Source organism: Sciurus carolinensis, chromosome 13, assembly GCF_902686445.1.
Source record: "Sciurus carolinensis chromosome 13, mSciCar1.2, whole genome shotgun sequence".
Taxonomy (NCBI): domain Eukaryota; kingdom Metazoa; phylum Chordata; class Mammalia; order Rodentia; family Sciuridae; genus Sciurus; species Sciurus carolinensis.
Window position 1 is genome coordinate 40,287,786 of NC_062225.1, and position 22,683 is coordinate 40,310,468.

The window sequence follows — 22,683 nt, forward strand, 5'->3', positions numbered from 1 at the left end:
TTATTATAAATAACACTGAAAACATCTTTGGTATAAAGTTAATTTGTTTTTCATATTTGAGACTGTTTTCTTGGACGGATTCTTGAAAGTAGAGTTAGTGATCAGAGTGAAAAGCATTTTTAAGTAGTTTAATACATAGAACTGAATTGCTACCTAAAAAAACTTTTACCAATTTTTACACTGTCAGCAGACAAATGCTTTTCTTTTTACCCTGATCTCTAAGAATTATAACTAAAATTCGTATATTTTTTAGTTTTTCCTGATCTTTATTTTTGTTTTACTCAGATAAATCTCAATCACTGAAGTTCAATTTTTCTATGTGTGAAAAGGTTGATATAATTTCAAATGTGTTTATATGTTTAGGTTGAATGCACTTATATGAATATGAGGGTTTTTGGGTTTTTGGTTTTTGTTGGCATAGTACTGGGATTTAAACCCAAGGGTGCTCTACCGCTGAGCTACATCCCCATTCCTTTTTATTTTTGCTAAATTTTGCTCAGGCTGGCCTTGAACTTGGGATCTTTCTACCTCAACCTTGCTGGGATTACAGGCATGCACTGCCATGCTCAGCCATATGAGAATTTTTAATGGGAATATAAAATAAGCAAAAGAAAATGTAGTTACCCTCTCTTTTTTACTTCTTAAACACTGAGACACTGAATTTTTAAATTGGTATAAGCACTTTGGAAAATTGTTGACAGTGTCTAAGTATACACATAATACAACCTAGTATTTCTATTCCTAGGCATTCACCCTTAAGGAATACTTACATAAATTCACCAAAACACAGTAGAGAATATTCATGGCAATGCTATTTGTAATAAAAACTGGAAATATCCCAAATTCCATCATCAGTAAAAAGGATAAATAGAATTATGGTATATTTCTACAATGGAATACTATGCAGCAATGAGAATGAATAAATAACTCAGAACTATGTAAATGAATATTACATAATGTGAAGCAAAGAAACAGTAGTGACTAGGCAGAGAGCAGGAGAGGGGCAACTTGGTACTGGCAGTGTTCAGTTTCGTGAGCTGAATTCTGGTTGAACAGATGTACTCCATACTGCACTGAAAGCATAATTTCTATGATTTTTCATATATGTGTTTTTAAAAAATTAACTATTTTAATCCACATGTTTCTCTTGAATTTTAAGCATTTATTGTTACCGTTTTAAACTTTTTTTGTTGCTTGTATTGCAAAGAAATGCAAATCTCCAATATGCATTTCTTTGGGGATTTTTATATGAAACTTATGCATCGTTTATAAGCATTACAGTTCAATTTTGCTGGTGTATGATTTTGAACAGTTTTAAATAGTAGGACATTTTAACTATTGCAGTTTAAGCATACTCTGAAATAATTATTTAATGGGGTAAGGGTCATGGCTGAAGTTTTTCAGATATCTTGAGGTGTGTATAAGAGAGATAAGAAATGTCTGTTGAAAGATTATTGTAGTTAGTGAGTTCTTTTTGATGTACAAATGGAACTTGGAGTACTTGGGAGTCTAAAGACAATTAATTGAATTGTGTTTGTTTTTTCTTAAATCCCTTGCAGTGTGTGATTAATAAGGTTTCACAAATAGAAGAAATAGACACAGATGTTGTTATGAAGTAAGTATTATATATAGGTTGGGGGTTATCAGTCAGGGAAATGGTGACACATACAAATTAGGGTAATTTAAGAGGATTTAGTCAAGGAATTTTTTTAAAAATATTTTTTTAGATGTTGATAGACCTTTATTTTATTCATTCATTTATATGTGGTGCTGAGAATCGAAACCATGCCTCACACATGGTAGGCAAGTACTCTACCACTGAGCCACAACTTCACCCGCTAGTTAAGAATTTTTTAACCAAGGTATGGGGCAGGATATAAGAAAATCACAAGTGATACTGTAGTACCTTTAAAAGACAAGTAAAGAGCAGTTACTGGAATTCAGGAGAAAGACAGTAGGAGTTGAGAAAAAGCTCTGTCCCTGAGTAGAGGAAACAGTTGTCTTGAGGTAACTCTTCAGGGAGGAAACTGGAAGAGACTAAGTGTACAGTAAAGTAGTCTGCCCTTATTTGTGGGCACATGCATTCCAAGATCCCTAGTGGATGCCTGAAACTACAGATAATACTGAAGCCTTTAGTGGTACAGTCACAGAGCACTGGAGTCTCTGGGGAATCTCTGCAGGGATATTCCTCAGATTCAGTGCATGGATCTCTCTTGAAAATGGGTCCCAATGGTCCAGAGTGATGAACAAGTTCAGATTCCCAGCCTTCAGTGAAGTCAGCCCAGAGGCCCACAACTCTGGTTAGAAAGTGCTATGGTTTGGAAGTGATTTGTCTCCCAAAGGTTCATATGTTGGACACTTGGTCCCCAGGATGGAAGTGTTGGGTGATAGTGTGAACCTTTACGAGATGTGGTCTACTGGGAGATCCTTAGATTACTGGGGGAAATGCCCTTGGAAGAGATTAAGGTGGCTCTCATGGGACCTCTGAGCTCTGTCTCAAGACTTCTTATAAGTGTGAATTCAACCCCTGAATTGCTCTCTGGCTTTCTGTTCTGAGATGTGGTCTCTTCTTCCCATACTTACTCTCACCACTGTGAAACCGTCCATCATTATTCCCTCACCAAAGGCTGAACCAATCTGAAACTCCAGAAATGTGAACCAGATAAACCTCTTTACTTCATATAGGTAACCTAGCTCAGGTATTTTTATAGTCATAAAAAAATGGACTAACAGAGGACCTGAGAGAGGTGTAAGAATCTCCATTGTAGTAAGGGTGAATGAAGTAATGTGAATCAACATACCTACTCTACCCATCCATCAACCCATCCAACCACTAGAGACTGCTCAAAATATTAGGAACATTTGTTAAAGGTCCCTTAAGACTCACCTAAATCTCTTCCAAGGCCATTTCTCCCAGTGGCTAAAGACCTCCCATTAGACTCCACCTCTTAAAGATTCCATACTGTCCCTTAATACCATCACCCTGGGGTCCAGGTTTTAGGTTCATATAGCTATATACCTGTTTTTTCCTATGTGCCCCATTTAACCTGTCCTTCCATATTTATACCCTGATGCCTCCTTTGCATGACTACTCTGGTGCTTTGGAGCCATTATTAAGTAAAATAAAGGTTACTTAAACATAAACTGTGTGAGCCAAGACATTGAATCTGATAAATGAGATGGCTACTAAGTGACTAATGGGAAGGTATCATTTACAGGATGGATAGACTGGACCAAGAGATGATTCATGGGTGGGAAGGATTGGAATGGTACAGGTATCATACTACTTGGGATGGCATACAGTTTAAAACGTAATGATTTGCTTATTTCTGAAAATGTTCATTTAATATTTTTGGACTGTGGACTGCAGGTAACTAAAACTGCAGAACATGTAACTGCAGATAAGGGTGATGACTGTTTTGTTCTTTCAGCCTTTCTAAGGGTTCCTCATTGGCCAAGCCCATTAGGTTGGCCTCACAGGGCAGAGAAGAGAGTGGGAGATGGATAGAAGGTAGATCCAAAGTGGGGAAATTGAAGATAATCATTTCAGCTGAATAGCAAGCATTAAGTTTAACTTATTCAGCTGTGTAATTGAAACCAGACTTCTTATTGGCTTTGAGGAGTTTGAGAATTTGATTTTGAATTGCCTATCTGTAATTTTTGGTTTTTGCCCTTGGAAGTTCCTACTCTTTTATTTTGAGAACAGTGATAAGTATTTTATGACTGAACTGCTCATTCGTAGGAATATCTAAACTTTATTAATATTGGCCTAAGATATGAATCACAGTATAAGGACAACTGTAAAGTTTTTCTGGGCCAAGCTCACAGAATGAAGATTGTAAAAACTCAATTTCAGAATTAATTATAGCGACTCTATTAAAGAAAGGTCTGTTAATATGTTAATAGGTGGAAAACTTACGAGTCATTGATACTCTGTTAGAAACCCCACAGACATGGAGATTTGGTGATTTCATTTTCTTCTTTTGTAGTGAATTTTCTCAACTTCAGTAGAGAATTTTAATATACCTAGTATAGGCATATTTTTTGAGAATGAACTCCTGGCTTCAGCAGCATTCATTATAAATTTAGAGTATGGGACTGGGGTTGTGGCTCAGTGGTAGAGCACTGACCTAGCAGGTGTAAGGCACTGGGTTCAATTCTCAGCACCACATATAAATAAATAAAATAAAGGTTAATCAACAACTAAAAGTACATATTAAAAAATTTAGAGTAATAAGTCATTTTAGTACTATGAAATATCTTTGTGGATTTGTTTTGCACTGATCTGTTTTATTTTTAAAGTTATTGATTGCTGTGAGCTATCAAATAATAAATAGAGGCTCATAGTTACACAGCATATTTTAAAAGTACCATGCATTGCTTTAAGCACTTTTTATTAACTCATTTAATATCTACAAAGCTATATAAGGGAGATTTTATTACTTTTCCCATGTTAAGATGAAAAAATGGGAGCATGAGGACTGATCACTAGGCAGGTATATAGCTAATAATTCCAGTAAGCTGCTGAAAGTTTGAATCATGGCAGTATGGCTTCAGAGCCCATGTTCTTAACCGTCATGTTATATTATTTCTCAGATGTAGAAAAATACTTTGTAGTTAGAAAAGCACTTTGTAGTTAGAAAAGCAGGTCATTAAATTTGTTGAGGGAGATGTTACATTTCTATTTTTATTCCAGAAGATAGTCTTAACCTTTTACCAAAATTGGTTTATTTCTCTATGGTTTATTCCTTCAATGGTCACAGAATATGTTCACATTGAATTGATATATGATAAAGTTTATGTTAGCATACTTATTTACACTAATCTTAAAGCTTTTTAAGTAAGTAGGAATTGTTCTGTTAATTGACCTCTTCAACTCAAAGTTCTGTGTTAGAGATCTAGCTAAAATTGCATTTTATTCTTGTTACTATATAGTATTTAGTAACATTTCTTCCCATTTGTAGATGTTATCATATTGGTCCAGAGACGATCATTGTTTTTCTTCAATTATTTTTTTCTAGGCTTGCAGATCAGATGAGAATGTTGAATTTTCCTCAGTGGTTTGATCTATTGAAGGATATTTTTTCTAAGTTTAAAATTTTCCTACAGAGAGTTAAGGTAAGCTTACATATTAGTTTGTTCAGAATATCCCTAAAATTTTTCTTTCTCTGTGTATGTATATGTGTATATAATTGAGCTACAATAAAATATCATTAACTTGTTTTTCTAATTTTTCTAAAGAGGCTTGGTTTTAAATAAGAATTGAAATGCCCAGTATTTTGGCAATTCTTAAACTTTGAATGATTTTTTTCTACATTAAAAAGAAATATTATAGAGCTTACTTGGCATTAAATATTAATTAATAATTTTTCCTCCTGTGATTTTTTTTTTCCCCCCTTTGGTTCTGGGAATAAAACCCAAGGGTGCTTTACCACTCAGCTGCATTTCCAGTCCTTTTTGTTTTTTGTTTTGAGACAGGGCCTCACAGAGTTTGCCTAGGCTGGCCTGGAATTTGTGGTCCTCCTTCCTCAGCCTTCCTAGTACTGCTGGGATCACAGACCTGTGCTGCCACACTGGTCTCCTCTTGTGGTTTTATGATGTCAGATCCTTCTAGATTATACAGAGGTTCAATATTGTGAAACACTAAAAAACTCATCCCAAACCACTAATTTTTCTAGAAATTTAATGTTGATATAATACTATTTTTTAGCATATTGTTCATATTCAAATTATCTCACTGTTATTGTAGGTTTTTGTTTCTTTTTTTAATTCTAAGGTTCAATCAAACAGTATATATTACATGTCTCTTTAGCCAGACCATTTAATTTTATTTATTTATTTTATTTATTTATTTTTATTTTTATTTTTTGAATCATTGTACACAAATGGGGTACAACTTTTATTTTATTTTTATTATAAACAAATGGGATACATGTTGTTTCTGTTTGTACATGAAGTAAAGACATACCATTTGTTTAATCATATAAAGATAAGAACACATGCCATAAAATTTTTTTTTTAAAGGAAAATTGTCACAGACTATAATACATATTGTTTGGAATCACTGTATTAGCATTCTGTCACTGTGGCAAAATACCTGAGAAAAAAACCAAATGAGTAAAGATACATTTTGGTTCATGGTTTCAGTCCTTAGTTGCTTGGCCCCATTCCTGCGGGCTGGATGAGGTATAATGTTGTGGCAGGGAGGGTATGATGAAGTGTAGCTGTTCACTACCACCTCATGGTTGCCAAAAGCAGAAAGTGTAGGGTTGAGGAAGGGGCTGGGGACAAAATATAGTCTCCAAAGAAATGCCCCCAAGAACCCACTCCTTCCACCACATAGTTTTCACCACCTTCAGTAGTTAATTTGGATCCATCAGTGGGTTAATCCATTGATAAAATTAGAGCCCTCATGATCCAGTCACTTCCCAAAGCCTCGCCTCTGAAAATTTCTAAAATAGGGACTGTATTAGTTAACTTTAATGTCACTGTGACCAAAATACTTGACAAGAACAGTGTAGAGGAGTAAAAGTTTATTTTGGCTCATGGTTTCAGAGGTTCAGTTCATGGTCACCTGACTGTATTGCCCTGGGCCCAAAGTGAGGCAGCACATCATAGGGGAAAGATGTGGCAGAGAGAAGCAAGCTGCTCCCCTCATACTATCAGGAAAACAGACAGGGAGGAAGGGATAAGGCGCCACAGGAAAGAAAGATGCTCACCTCTAAGTGACCCACCGCCTCCAACTATGCCCCACCCTAGTACAGTCACTAACTAATCAGTCCATTCAAACTAGGATTGAATGATCACGTTACAGCTTTCATAACCTAATTATTTTATCTCTGAATATTCTGGCATTAACAGGAGCTTTAGGGGAAACCTTACATGTACTTATAACAGGGACCAAGCCTTAAACACATGAGCTTTTGTGGTATATTCTAGATCCAAACTTTAGAAATCACTAATATGTCATAACTGTGTTTTAATAACAATATGGTCATTAAAAATTACTTAATGTCATACTTAAAGGAGCCATTTGTGAAGTTTGATATTGAGTTATTAAGTGATGGTGTTGTGTTGTATGTGCTAGTTAACATCCCTAGCATCTCATGAGTATTAGTTAAATCATCTTGGGTGCTTTGGTACTTCTCTACCACTTGAATTTTCTTTACTGACATTGGAGCAATGCTGAGTTACATGTAGAAGCTCTTCAGTCAGGATCAGACAAGTTTTATAGAATGTTCATAATTTAAATGCTTGAGACTGGTAGGATCAAACTGTAGATCCTACCCATTGATAGTGAAAGACAGCAAGTGTGGATCTATGAATTATTTAAGAACTTGACAATGTTTTTACTTTTTTCTTAGGTTTTATGACCTTGTCACACACATCTGTTATTACATATTTGGATATATAGAACTCCTAAATTGAATAGTGTAGAATTGACCAACTTTTTTCCTATAATTTTTAAAGTAATGCTTCCACTTTTACATTATGTTAAAACTAAGTAGAATTATTATTTGATATATGTACAACATAGGAACTCTGATTTATCATAGTTGTAATTTCTTGTTTTCATATTTGAGCTGCTTAAACTAGTAATTATGTAGAACATCTTTGAAGATGCCTTGTAACCTTCAAATATAATTCTTTTTCCCTTAAAATGTTTGTGATTCTATAAGGAAATATTTCACTGAAAAATAATGTTAATTACATAATTTCGAGCTGGTTTTTTTTTTTTTTTTTTTTTTTTTTTTTTCTCCCCCTTCTTCTTCCCTTTTTTCTTTTTCTTTGCAGCACTGGGAATTAAACCCAGGGCAGCTCTACCACTATGTCTCCAACCCTTTTTAGATTTTATTTTGAGACAGGATCTCACCAAGTTGCCCAGGCTGGCCTCAGATGGGTACATTATAATATTAAATGAAAAGACAAGATATGAGACCTACTTATATGTGATTTCAGTTGTGTCAAAAATATTTTTTATCCTGTTCATAAAACAAAGAGCTTATATTTTTGGTGGTTATTTTAGGTGGTTGAATTACATGTCATTTAAAACTTTTATTTTGTTTTCCATAAATTTTTTTTTTGAGAGGCATTATTTTTACAATTAGAAAAAGGTTTTTGCTTTTTAGTAGTGTTTACTGTGTTACAGGAATAACCTATAGTATTTGATTTTCTTGTTTAATTTCTAAGGGTAAATAATTTGCTATCTATGTTCTTGGTTTTCTCAAAAACAACATATTTTAGTATTAAAGTAAATGATATTTTTAAAAGACATTAAAGCATCAGAATATTTTAGTAGCTTTTTTGAATGGATAAATAATGAAAAGATTAGGGTTTGAAAATTTTCCTTTGAGCAATTATTAATGAGTTGAGGATCTATATTGCTGTTAGGTTTTAGTATTATTTTTTTATTTTAGTAAGATGAACATAACACAAAATTTAACTATTAAGTATACAGTTCTGAGGCATTGCACTCATTCACCTTGTGCAGCCATAACTACCATTCATCCACAGAACATTAAACAGTTTAATTAAACTATTAAACAGTGCCCTGTTTTCCCCCTTGCCCCTGGAAACCACCATTCTACTTTCTGACCGTACTGTTTAACTAATACAAGTAACTCATATAGGTGGAGTCATATAATATATATCCTTTTGTGACTGGCTTATTTCATTTAGCCTAATGTCTTCAAATGGTCATTCATGTTGTAGCATGTATTAGAATTCCCTTCCTTTTTAAGGCCAAATGCCATTTTATTATACAGCTATACTACATTTAGTTTATTCATTCATCTGCCATTTGATTTACTAACACCTTTTGGCTGTTGTGAGTAATGCTGTCATGAACATAGACATATAAATATCTCTTCGAGTGCCTGTTATTAGTTCTTTTGGGAATATACCCAGAAATGGAATTGCTGGATCATATTGTAATTCTGTTTTTTTGAGGAACTAAAACTGTTTTCCATAGCATTTTACATTTTACATTCCTGCTAACTGCACAGTATTTCTGTTTTCTCTACATTCTTGCTAACACTTGTTATTTTCTGATTTGAACCATCTTAATGGGTTTGTGGTGGTATTTCACCGTGGTTTAATTTGCATTTCTGTAATGATGAGTGATGTTGAGTATCATGTGCTTATTTTATGCCTTCTTTGGAGAAATGACTTTGCCTTTTATTTAATTGGGTTATTTGTTTTCTTGTTGAGCTGTAAGAGTTCTTTATATATCCTGGATATTAACCTCTTATCAGATACATGATTTACAAATACTTTATCCAGTTCCATGAGTTGTCTTTTCACTCTGTTAATGGTACCTTTCTTTCTTTTCTTTTTCTTTTTTTTTTTTTTTTTTTTTTGATACCAGGGATTGAACCCAGGGGTGGTTAACCACCTAGGCACATCCCCAGCTTCCCCGCTTTTTTTTTTTCTCCTTATAATTTGTTAGAGACAGGGTCTTGTTGAGTTGCTTAGGTCCTCATAATTTGTTGAGGAGACTGACTTTGAACTTGCAATTTTCTTGCTTCAGCCTCAGCCTCTCAAATCACTGGGATTACAGGCGCGTGCCACCATGCCCATCTGTTAATGGTATCTTTTGATGCCATAAAAAGTTTTTGTTTTGGTATTGTATAATTTATCTGATTTTTTCTTTTGTTGCCTGTGCATTTGACATATCCAAAAATATCAATTCTAGCCCAGTGTCTTGAAACTTTTCCCCTGTATTTTCTATTAAGAATTTTATAACATTAGGTATTATGTTTAGATCTTTTATCTATTTCGAATTAATTTTTCTTTTTTCTTTTTTTTTTTTTCTGATACTAGAGATTATACCCAGGGATGCTTTGCCACTGAGCTATATATATCCCCAGTTCTTTTTATTCTTTTTATTTTTTAATATTTTTTTGGATGTTGATAAACATTTTATTTTATTCATTTATTTATATGTGGTGCTGAGAATCAAACCCGGTGCCTCACACATGCTAGGCAAGCGCTGTACCACTGAGCCACAACCCCAGCCCCTATTTTATTTTTAAGACAGGGTCTTGTTAATTAGGGGAGGCTGGCCTCAAACTTTGTGATTGTCCTGCATTTGCCTCCCAAATCTTTGGGATTAAAGGTATGCTCCACTTGTATCCAGTTTAAATTAGTTTTTCTATGTGGTTACCCTAAGTGCCTTTTGTGTTGTTTTTAACAAAATATCTGAACCTGGGTACTTTGTAAAGAAAAGAGGTTTACTGAACTTTGAAGGTTCGAGAGCATGGTGTATCTGCTTGAATCTCATGCTGGATAGCATCACAATGGTGGGAATATGTTAAAGGATTTTTCATTTTTAATGGTTCTGGGATCAAAACCAGAGCCTATGTATGTATGCTAGGCAAGTGCTCCCCACTGAGCCACATCCATAGCCCAAGTGGTTGAATATGTGAGGAAGAAGTCATAAGGTGAGATAGAGGAAGCAAGGAGCCAGGCTCATCTCTTTATAACTAATTGTTATAACTTAAGTCCCTACCAGACTTGACCCATTCCTGCAAAACATTGTTAGGGTGATGATCCCTTCTTGAGTGTGGAGTCCTTGAGACCTGATTTTCTTCCACTTGGATCTACTTTTTCTTTTTTTACACATTTTATTCAGATAGATGCTGATCACACATGGTCTAAGAACACTCAAATAATATATTAGATATAACAAGATATTAAATATTTGTCTTCAAACATAGCGAACTCTGCCTTGGGTGCCTGTGACCTCTCTGATACAAAACCATATCCATAATTAAATGGCCATATAACCATTCAGTACAGCTTCTTTAACTGTGAGCTCTTTGAAGCTACCAGTTTGAATACTATTAACCATTTTTTTCAGGTTCTGATAGATATAAGGATCTCAACAGGAATTAGAGGAACCAGCTCAAGCTTGACATAGTGCCAGAATGTGAACTGTTAAGGCTTTGAGTAAGTCTCAGCAGTTTTTACCAGCATTGGGTCCCTCTCCACAAGGCTACAGACAAATAGGGCAAACATTCTAGGATGGAAAGTTTGTTTCCTTAGTATCTGGCAGAATTTCATCTATTGAATCTAATATATATTGTCAAATGTTTTTTGGAGACCAGTTTTCTGGCATCCTTAAGCGTAAATGGCCCTGGGCTTGGGGAAAATAGTCCCCAAATGTTTAGAACTATAGATATTGTAAAAACCCTAATACTGATTACATGGAAAATTTACTGTTTCAGTTGAGATATTGTCAGTCCAAAGGGACAAAGTATTCAAACCAAATGAGTTTAAAGAATAAAGCCTAGGTAACTAAAAATAGCCCTAGAGTAGATGGACTTTATGCATATTTTTTGTCTTGGTCTCAAGCTTAATTTCTCTGTTGTCAAACTTTGTCTTCCTTTTTCTTGTTGTTTCCATCAGTTCCAGATCTGCCATATTTGCACACTATACCACCTAGAACAAGATTTTTCTTCTCAGTCATCAAATGAAAGTTCTTGGCTTTAATTAATTGAACTAATTTAATTTAGGTCACATGCCCAGTCATTGTGGTCAGGAAAATAATATGTATTGAGTTAGTTTAGGTCTGGATTTTCTTGTGTGAACTAATCATGAGGCAGGGAGGTTGAGAATACACTGAATGAAGTTGGAAAGTGGGTTCAGTTTTGCATGACTGCTATACCATAGGGAGATATAGATAGAGGAGATGTTGGTTACAAAAGACCTTGTCCCTCATCATGGTCTTGTTATTAAGAAAATAAATTTTTTAAAAAAGCTGCTAGAAAGAAAGCAAGATAGAAGAAACAAAAGAAAGAAAGATTGGAGAAATCTGCACATGAAAGGTTGGACAGTAATGGGACTTACAAGCAGCAGTGGTGGACTGTTGTAAACAGCAAATTTGTGACAATACAGAAATTAGCAATAATTGAAGGGGGGAAAAAAGACACTGGTACTAAAATTCTTGAAGGCTGTATCTGCTGTATACTCTGTGAGATAATGTATCACTTCAGAGTGCTTTCATTTCCAAGTAATGGGAGACACAACTCAGTGTCTCAAACTATTAAGAGAATGTATTAGCTTATATAACTGAAAAAATACGGAGGTAACTCAGCATTTAAGTGCTTAATAGATTGGTGATGTCATCAGGTCTTTGTTTTTCTGCAGTTCTCAGTCTGTCTACCTTTAAGTTCAGACCCTAGTATTTCCAAGTGTTTTATTAACTTGGACCCTATGCTGACTTTGGAGTTGTGAAGTTGGAGTTTGCTTCTCTAGAACCATGTAGAAAAAGAAATCAAGGTTTTAAGAAAGGGAGCAAGAAATTATTAGAATGCAACATTGAATGTTAAATTGGGCAAAATAGTCCTTTATTGGTTAAGTTCATAAAGATTATAATCAATATTTATTGAGAACTTATTTAACAGGCACTATTCTAGGTTTTAGGCTTATAATAGCTCATAGACCTAACATAGCAGAAGAACTAGGACAAATAAATTAAAAAGATAATTTTAGATAATAGTAGATCTTCTTTTTTAAAAAACAAATAGATAATAGGGTAGAGCTGCTGGGAAGAGAGTCAGGGAAGGCCTTTTGGAGAAAAGTTACTATTTATGCCAGAAACTGAGTGATGAGAAGTATGCAAAACCAAACTTCACACATCATTCTGCACAGAACCAGAAGGGAAGGCACTGAGATGGGAACCATCTTGGAATATTAGAAGAATAGAAAGAGAACCAGAATATCCACAATATAGTGTATAGGTGAGAGAAGGGATGAGATGAGATGAGATGAGAGATGGGCATAGCCTAGGTGGGTAAGGAATAAGAAGAATAATAAGCAGGCATATGAACTAATATGATTCTCATATTTATGATATACTGATGTAGCCCACATAAGAGGCTAGAGAAATATATATTTTAAGAATTCCACTTAAAAAAATAACTAAGCCAGGTTTGGTGGCACACACCTATAATCCCAGTGGTTTGGGAGGCTGAGGCAGGAGTATTCCAAGTTCAAGGCCAACCTCAGCAACTTAGGCTGTAAGCTACTTGGTGAGATGTAATTAAGTGATAAAGTGCCTCTGGGTTCAATCCCCAATGCCAAAAGAAAACAATATATAGCACTAAGCTTTAGTGAACCTAATTTTTCCTGAGCAGCTTTTTGTTGTTGTTGTTGTTTTTGTTTATTTGTTTTAACAAATCACTATTACTGTGTAATAAAAAATTGGTCTGGTATGCGTGACCTTGACTCATTTATGGTAGATGTTCAAAATTAGCGCACAGAATTCACAAGATATTATAAATTCTTCACAAATATATCCTGTTTTTTTTAGGCAACATTGAATATCATTCACAATGTTGTTCTCTCAGTTCTTGACAAAAACCAAAGGACTCGAGAATTGGAAGAGATTTCACAGCAGAAGAATGCTGCAAAAGATAATTCATTGGACACAGAGGTGGCTTATTTAATCCATGAAGGCATGTTTATAAGTGATGCATTCAGTGAGGGCGAATTAATGCCTATAGTAGTTGATGCTACCTCACAAAGAAATGCCTCTCCAAATAGCGAGCCCTGCAGCAGTGATTCGGTATCTGAACCAGAATGTACTACTGATTCTTCATCTAGCAAAGAGCAGACATCGTCGTCTGCTACTCCAGGAGGTGTGGATATTATGTGAGTATGGTGACTGTTGCCCAATTGACAAGATTTTTTACATCATTTTATTAATGGTTTCAGTAAGATTGAATATTCATTTGACTAAAAAAAAAAAACAAACATTTGTCTTAGAATTTAACAAAAATATTAATTTTATTAAACATGTCTCTGAAAATGCAGGGAAGGTATAGATGTGAGATGCAGAGGTAATGGAGAAATTACACAATATTAAGGCAATAAAGGAACTTTAATTTATTAACTTATTTAATTGAATGCCCTTATTTCAGTGATATGGTTATGATGCCCTGAGAGCTTAGTCACTAGTGGCAGAATTTGTTCTGGAATCCAAGTCAGTTATTGCTTTGGTCATTTTTCTTTGTTTTTTTCCTCACCTTTGTATTTATATATAGCGAAGATCTGTTGATACACAACTTTTGGTTTTTCAAGGACATGAATTTCCAAGTTCAGTACACTGTCTTTTTAAACATTATTTTAAAAACTTATTTTGAAATTCACATTTACAGAAAAGTTGTCATGATAGTACAAAACACTCATATATTCATCATACAGATTACCCAATTAAGAGTTTATCACATTGCCTTCTGTCTCCCTCCTTTCTTCTTTTTCCCTCCCCCCTCTTTGTCTCTCATGTTAATGTTTTTCTGAATCATTTGACAGTGGGTTGTAGGAATGATGCCCCATTATCTCAGATATTACAGTATGTATTTCCTGAACATGAGTACTCTTCTGCATAATCATATTATACCAATTAAATACAAGAAAACATTGATATGTTATTACCATCTAATCCATAGACCATATTCAAAGTTCATGAGGTATCCCAGTAATCTGTCTAAATGCTCAGACAGAACAAAGCTAATAAAATTTTCTGGCCTAAGAGGATAGTTTGAATTTGGATATTATTAAGAATAATAAGACTTAGTACTTTTGCTCATCTTTACATAAATCAACCTATGGTCTAGGAGTTTATAGAAGTCGCAGTTACAGCATTAAGCTGGCTATAACACCCCTTCCTACCAAAACAAATCTCTGAACTATGTATAAATATATATGTATATGTATTTTTTCTTTTTTCGGCTAATATTTTCACATTTACTAGGCAGGGCATAGTCTAAAATTGCTATTCAAAGAGAGATAAAAACTTAATAGGGAAATGTACTTAAATAATAGAAAATTTTGTTTCAGCCATGTAACATTCCAGAGATAGGAGAGCCTCACTTGAAAAGGCAGCTTTCCCATCCTCAGCATGTTGCTTCCATTTGTGTCTAAGGCTCTATTCTAGCTTTTTCCCTACCCCCCACCCCACCCCTACCCCTACCCCGCCCAGTATTAAGGATTGAATCCAGGGGCACTTTACCGCTAAGCTACATCCTCATCCCTTTTAAAATTTTATTTTTTTTTATTTTTATTTTTATTTTTATTTTTATTTTTGCAGTGCTGGGGATTAAACCCAGGGTCTTGTGCTTGCAAGGCAAGCACTCTACCAACTGAACCATCTCCCCAGCCCCTAAAATTTTATTTTGAGACAGGATTTTGCTAAGTTTTCAGGAGGGTCAAACTTGGGACCCTCTTGCCTTAGCCTCCCAAGTAGCTGGGATTACAGATGTGCATTACTACTTCTGGCTCTATTTCAGCTTTTATCATCTTATCTGCATTCCTAATTAGCAAGAAGACAACAAGGGGAATAGCCTCCTTTTTTTTTTGTTCTTAACTTTTTAATTGGAGTATAATGCAAATATGGGAAAATGCACCAATTAATGTGTTTATCTCAAATAATACCACAGAAACATTGGTGTAACCACCATGCAGGTCAAGAAGTAGAATATTCTCAACTCTTCCAAAAACCCTTGCCACTATGCTACTGCTTCAAGGAAACCTTTAATAAAACTATTGGTTTTTCTAATTTGTAAACTTTATGTAAGTGGTATCATATATATAATAGTCTTTTGTGTGGGAATTGAACAATACAGTTTCTGAGAGTACTTTAAGAATATTTATGTGTTATTTTAAAGCATTAGTAAATGAATGTACTGATATCGAAAATTTGAAGGATAGTAATAATTTACCTTAATACCTTAACACAGAGTGGCGGTTTGCTTCATATTAACATACATCAGAGCCTCTTTGAAAATTGTTGTAACTTGAAGAATGGGAGAAAAACATTAGGACATTTTAGTTGGCTCATGGCAAAACTAAACTGAACATGAAATCATTGGTCTTTATGTGTATATCCTTGGGAGAAAATGTTTAAAAACCAAGCCTTACATTTCCCTTCAAAATTGAAAAACATGTATTACATCTTATAAATTGTAATCCCTCCAGTTCCTAGCAGTTAAATTCAGTAAATGCTCAGTCATTAAGTAAATATGACTTAAAATATTATATCATTCATAATTATGAGTGAAAAGAGGGTCACTTGTCATGATATAACATTCCTTCTTTCTTCTGCTATGTCTTCCCTAAGTGCCTGTGTACAACCACTGCCCTGCCATAGCTACCATCTTGTACCTAGGCCAAAAAAATTTTTTTTGCTCTACTGCCTGCAGATTTCCAGTCAGAATATCAACTAAGTATTGGAAATACTACAGAGAAAAAACTATTATGTAAGATTTGGTTTAAATATATATTACATATTACTTAAATATATATGTATAATATATATTTAGGTATATATTATCTAAGCATGATTAAGGATGTTCTACTATCATAAATTTTGAAGTTTACTATTTAGGTTTCATTTTCTGAAGCATTGCTAAAATTTGGCATGTCACAGAATCTTCCTCAAATGTGAATTTTCAAGTGTTTTATCCTTTTTTGTTGATAATATCACCTATGGAGAACTGTGTTAACTGTTTTCCCTAAATCTCATTTTATCATTTTCAGAATTAGTGAAGACATGAAATTAACTGACTTAGAACTGGGGAAGCTGGCAAATAATATCCAAGAGTTACTGTATAGTGCCTCAGATATATGTCATGATCGAGCCGTCAAATTTCTCATGTCAAGAGCAAAGGTATTTTTGTAATACTTTGTATATTTTATATTTATATGTGGGATAGTTAGGTTAGAGATCCAGAATTATATCTTTGGTTATATCTGTACTTTCCCTATAATGCATTTTATAGTTTTAACAATAAAGTTAATGGTATTATTGGTGTGTTCTAGTAGGGAAATGCTAAGATGTAAAATAATTAAAGAAATAGGAAATATTGAAGTATTATTTTCAAATGAATAATTAAAGGACTTACTATAAAATTAACACCTTAATAGTTAATTTGAATATAAGATGCTGTTTTATATCTGCATATGTATACATGTGATCAAACAATAAAATTAAACTCCAGGATGGTGAAAAATTTATATTATGACCTGAATTCATTTGAGTCACTGTATTAGTTTTAAAGGAATCAGAATTAAATTTAAGACATCTTAAGCTTTCATGTTCAGTTGTTAGATCTGAAATATTGGGGAATTTTCATTTAAAATGATAAAAATTAAATTTTATTAATTACAAAAGGAGTGAATATGATGTAATTATATATTATGGAAAAGATAATTAATATTAAAATTTATTACACTTAGTTGGTTGTTGGTTTTTTTTCTTGTTGTTGTTGTTTTTTTCCTCCAGTGCTGGGGACTGAACCCAGGGCCTTGTGCTTGCAAAGCAAGCACTCTACCAACTGAGCTATATCCCCAGCCCTAAACTTAGTTGATTTTATAGCTCATCCATATTTGGCTTTATATTAACTTCCATCATGACTTTTGCGTTTTTGTTTTGTTTTATTTTGTTTTTTGGTTTTTTTTAAATTTAGGATGGTTTTCTTGAGAAGTTAAATTCCACGGAATTCATTACACTTTCTAGATCAATGGAAACATTCATTTTAGAGACAGAACAGATCTGTGGAAGAAAAAGTACATCATTACTTGGAGCACTTCAAAGCCAAGCTAATAAATTTGTAAATAGATTTCATGAAGAGAGAAAAACCAAGCTCAGGTATCATTACTGTGCAATTTTTTTCTTTAGAAAACACAACTATATTTTAAAAATAAATTAATCCACTAGCTTAATTTTTTTTTTAATTAAAGACAAATTATGGAGTTAAAATTACATTTTCACTTTCCAAAATGGAGTTAGAATGCTTACTTATATAAAAGTGCTTATCAGGAAGAACCTCACTCAGTAGGTCTCGACTTCTTTCTTAACTCAAAGTTAAGTAAATTATGTTTCATCACTCTTGGTTAGGCTGAGGTATAAGTGTTTTCTGAAAATATTGGTATTCTTTATGAATGATTACAGTTTATTAAGGTGTTCAGCACTTTTAAAATCTCAAGTATTCACTAAAATTGGAATGACATAGAAGATTAGCATGGCTCCTGTGCAAGGATGACATGCATATTTGTGAAGCGTTCTATATTTTTGTAGAAAATTACCTTATACAGTTGACAAGGTACTGACTACTCATTGGGAAGATATCAGAACAAGGTTTAATAGAAGTCCTTGAAAAATTAAGCCAACAAATAGAAAACAGCAGTTAAATTCAACAGAAGAGTAATGGACTCTGATGAAGATGATGATTACTGAAACAATTCTAGTACAGAAGTTAAGATCTGTTTAAATGTTTACTTTGTTAATTGTTATGCCTTTAAAAAAATAAACTTGTTATTCAGAATTTAAAAAATACTTAGGTATTCAGCTAAGCTCTTCTTCCTTATCAACCAAGGAAGATGATGTTGAAATATTATTAAAGTTTACTTTTCGTTGATCTTTTGAACAGCCTTCTCTTAGACAATGAGCGCTGGAAACAAGCTGATGTTCCTGCAGAATTTCAGGATCTTGTTGATTCTATATCAGATGGAAAGATTGCTTTACCTGAAAAAAAATCAGGGGGTATGTGTATTCTTCACACACTTTCTTCCATTTTTTATTGTTTGTTTATTTTGTATGAATGTTTAATATTACCTTAATCGACAATGCCTATTGAAAAACCTAGAACTAAAACTTCCAATTAAATATTTAATAGGAAAAATATTTATTGTAATTTATAATAATAATTTCAAATATTATTGAATGTAACCATATGCTAGACGCTGGATGATGTGCTTTACATCCAGTAAACACTAATTACTTCATGTCATATTGAGCAAAGATAACAGTTATGATTCTGTTTTAAAGAAGCTAAATTTAATGAATAAAACAAAAAATATGTAAATAAGCACATTAAAAAAAATGTGAAGAACTATGGTAAAAGAAAAAAGAATGACCAGAGAGATAGGAAGAAATTTATAAAAATCGAAGTAAAAAAATTAAAGGTTCAATGAGAAAATGTCTCTGATTGTCAAATACCAGTTGGGTTTCATATGAAATAGATGGAATAGCTAGGAGATTCGTTTGCATACAAGTTAAAATAGAGTCATCTGTGATGAAAATGTAAATTGCTTTATATTATTACATTCTGAAATTATGAACTTGATACTTTTAATGGAGAAAGCAATTGCATTATTTCAAATTTTACGCATTTTAATGAAAGTTTAATGTTTTTACATAGATACATTTTCAAATTGTATACTTCACATTTGCATAACACAACTTTGCTACAAGAGACTGAGTAAAACACAGTGACCATTGATTTGACATGCAGTTCAGTGGTGTGATAGTGTCAGAGTGCAGTTCAGTGCTAAGGGAGGCTAGACAAATGTAGCCCACTTTATCAATAAGTTTGATTGTGAAGGAAAAGTGAGTGAAGTGGTAGCTAGAGAGACTGACAAATTAGATTGTTTCCTTAATCCACTCAGAGTTGAGAGAAGAGGATGTTTTATTTGTTTTGGGTGGGGGGAAGCTGAATTATATTTTCATGCTTAACACATATAAGAAGCAACTTGATTTTGAATAAGAGTGAGAAAAGATGAGCTACAAGGCAAGGTGCCTGAGTTGAATCCAGAATTCAAGAGAAAGCCTATCTCTTTTACCACTATGACAAGAGGGAAGGGATCAAGGGTTGGTTTTAGATAGATTAGTTCATATAGGACAGAGAGAGGAATTGAAGGAATGATGTAAATTTCTGTTATCTGCTGACTGTTTTAACTAGGTAACCATGTCAGGTTGCAATTTTTAATTGATTATATGATACTAGCAAAATAAAAACCTTCATGTAGCCAAAGCAAAAGAAAAATAAAACTCTGAACATACTCACTAGCTATAGTTATAAGACTTATCACTCATCTTGCAGGCTGTATTTCATTGACATCTTATTATGGGAGAAGCTATCTTTGCTAGATAGCTTGGACATGTTTTCTGTCCCTGAAAGCTCAGTCTTTTAATTTCGCTGTTAAACAGAATTATTTTTTAAATTAAAATTTTAAAATGTAGAATGATTGAATTAAATGTTGTCCTTTTTTCCTGCAAAGTGAACTATTTTCAATGCCTTATTGTAGAATTCTGGTAGTGTGAGGTTTCTCTTAAATACCTTTCTTTCTCCTCAACTCTCACCCTTGTACTAGCATAGCTATACTATTAGAAGTTCATTACTATTTTACTAGTTCTTATTAAGTTAAGGATCCTGGGTTAGTATTTATTCATTCACCATACATTTATTTAGTCATTAAGTACACTCCTAGCATTGCAGAAATGAAGGTTAGTGAAGAGCAGCTATACTGATTGAGTTTTTATTTGGTGCTAGACACTGTTTTAAGTACTTTACATGTGCCATGTCATTTACAGGTCCATGAACTGGATACTGGTAATATTACCACTTAATAAATATGGAAACTGAGGCACAAAGGTTTTAAGTAACTTAGAGTTACATAGCTAGGAGGTGGTAGAGTAGGATTCATATTCAGGAATACTGTCATTTGGGTTCTTAGTCTTTCTCCTTTACTGGGTTCCAAAGCAGTCCTTGCCCTAAAAAAGATTTATAATCCAAAGGACATATTGAATTGTGTGTAGAAATTTTATCACAATGGACTTCTTTGCATGAAAGAAAAGAGATAGTTCACTTTTTTTTGTCCAGCAGTCAGAGGGACTTGAATGGTAGGGAAGCAATGATTTGCCTGTAGCAATTAATTCATTTGGCTGATCCAGGATGATAATCCAGTCTCCTGTTCTTTTCACCTCAAAATGCTGAATTTTGTTATATAATAATAATAAGTGTCACACTGAAAATAACTTCCAGGTTGAAATCTTAAGAACTAAGTACATAGCTGGGTACAGTGGTGCATGCCTATAATCCCAGTGATTCAGGAGGCTAAGGCAGGAGGATTGCAAGTGCAAGACCTGCCTCAGCAACTTAGTGACAACCTGTCTCAAGATAAAAAACACTGGAGATGTAGCTCCAGTGCTAAAGTGCTCCTGGGTTCAATTCCCAGTACCAGAAAGAGAAGAAAAGGGAAAAAAAATTAAAATACAGAAAATATATAATCTGTCCATTAAATTTAGAAATTAACCCAAACTCTAAGAATGATAATGACAGTAATAAAGAGAGCCTGTTGAAAAACTAGTTCTGCCTTTACAAACTAATAATAACTTTGTTTTTTAACTACTTACTGATCTACCATGTCAGGCCTAGAGGATGGGGAGTTTGTCATCCTTATCCCTATCATTAACAACAGTCCTGAAGCATTTCATGGATACAGATTGAGAGGGACTCAGAAAAGTTAAGTAATTGACCTAAGGTAAATGATAATTGGCAATACCCAGAATAAAACCAAATCTAACTCCAAACCCAGTGTACTTATTTACTCTACCAAATCACTTCTGACGAAGCGTGTGTTTATTTCCAGAAATGAGATAGTTCCAGGCCTGAAATCAGAACTGTTGTTTTCAGTGGTTTTTCCTTCAGTATGTTGTTTAATCATGTACCCCTTTTTGTTTATTTGCTTTACTCCTTTACCTACAGAAGAAAGAAAACCAGCTGAAGTTCTCATTGTCGAGGGACAACAATATGCTGTTGTTGGGTGAGTAGTGTATTTTCTTTATTAGTTGAGTCGATTATTTGAAACATAAATCTTCTATTTTCCTCTTGAAGTGAATGAGGAATTTTGGATCAACAATTTTAAATTCTAATGAAGTATTTAAAGGAAACTTTTTTTTTTTTTTTTTTTTTTTTTTTTTTGTGGTGCTGGGGATTGAACCCAGGGCCTAGTGCATGCGAGGCAAGCACTCTACCAACTGAGCTATATCCCCAGCCCTAAAGGAAATTTTATGGATTCCTTTTTATTTTTATTTATTTATTTATTTTGGGTGCTGGGGATCGAACCTAGGGCCTTGTGCTTGCAAGGCAAGCACTTTACCGACTGAGCTATCTCCCCAGCCCCTCCTTTTTATTTTCTATGTTCTGTAGTGTGGTAAGTGTGCTTTATCACTGGGTTAATAAAAAAGGCCTTGATTTTTTTTCTCATGTAATAAGAAATGTAGACAGTCCATGGGTGATGTAGTGACTCCTTGGTGTTATCATTATAGGTTCTTGCCATCATCTTTTATTCAGCTTTCTTAGTGTGTACAGTAGCATGATACTTTAACTCATGAGCGCTGGAGATTTCAAAAGGTGAAAAGTAGTTCTATTCTTACTATTGTAAAAATTAAACAGGTAATGCTGTAAAGCATTTAGCACAGTCTTTTTGTTTTGTTTTGTTTTTATACCAGGGATTGAACCCAAGGGTACTTAACCACTGAGCCACATCCCCAGCCCTTTTTTTATATTTTATTTTGAAACAGGGTCTTGCTAAGTTGCTTAGGGCCTCATTAAGTTGCTGAGACTGGCTTCGAACTTGGAATCCTTCTATATCAACCTCCTGAGCCACTAGGATTACAACTATATGCCACCATATGTGACCAATTTAGCACGGTTCTAATATATTGGTGGTTATTTTTTTATAATTTCAGTTGTTATATCTTTTACTAATAAACATCTCTAATTCAAGTTAACAAAGAAATATATAAATTCCAACATTGTGTCTGGCATGACAGGCCTTTTATTAAATTGATAATTAAATATTATCTTGTAACCAATTTAAAAATATCTTAATGTT

The 22,683-nt window shown here is 33.8% G+C and overlaps 1 protein-coding gene and 1 non-coding gene across 7 annotated transcripts in view; both read left to right on the forward strand.

The window, feature by feature from the left end:
• Vps54 (VPS54 subunit of GARP complex) overlaps nucleotides 1-22,683 on the forward strand; it is a 98,230-nt gene that overhangs the window by 54,606 nt on the left and 20,941 nt on the right. For all 6 annotated transcript variants that reach the window (XR_007104623.1, XM_047522267.1, XM_047522268.1 and 3 more), the window contains 7 exons: nucleotides 1,560-1,615; nucleotides 5,022-5,118; nucleotides 13,316-13,656; nucleotides 16,543-16,672; nucleotides 17,472-17,653; nucleotides 18,435-18,547; nucleotides 21,552-21,609. Coding sequence is in view for 5 of the 6 variants with exons in the window: in XM_047522267.1 (XP_047378223.1) it covers nucleotides 1,560-1,615; nucleotides 5,022-5,118; nucleotides 13,316-13,656; nucleotides 16,543-16,672; nucleotides 17,472-17,653; nucleotides 18,435-18,547; nucleotides 21,552-21,609 (977 nt within the window). In the remaining variant the exon portion in view is untranslated. The remainder of the gene's footprint in view (nucleotides 1-1,559; nucleotides 1,616-5,021; nucleotides 5,119-13,315; nucleotides 13,657-16,542; nucleotides 16,673-17,471; nucleotides 17,654-18,434; nucleotides 18,548-21,551; nucleotides 21,610-22,683) is intronic.
• LOC124963787 (U6 spliceosomal RNA) lies at nucleotides 17,975-18,078 on the forward strand. The gene has a single exon (XR_007104823.1). It is a non-coding gene; the product is annotated as a U6 spliceosomal RNA (small nuclear RNA).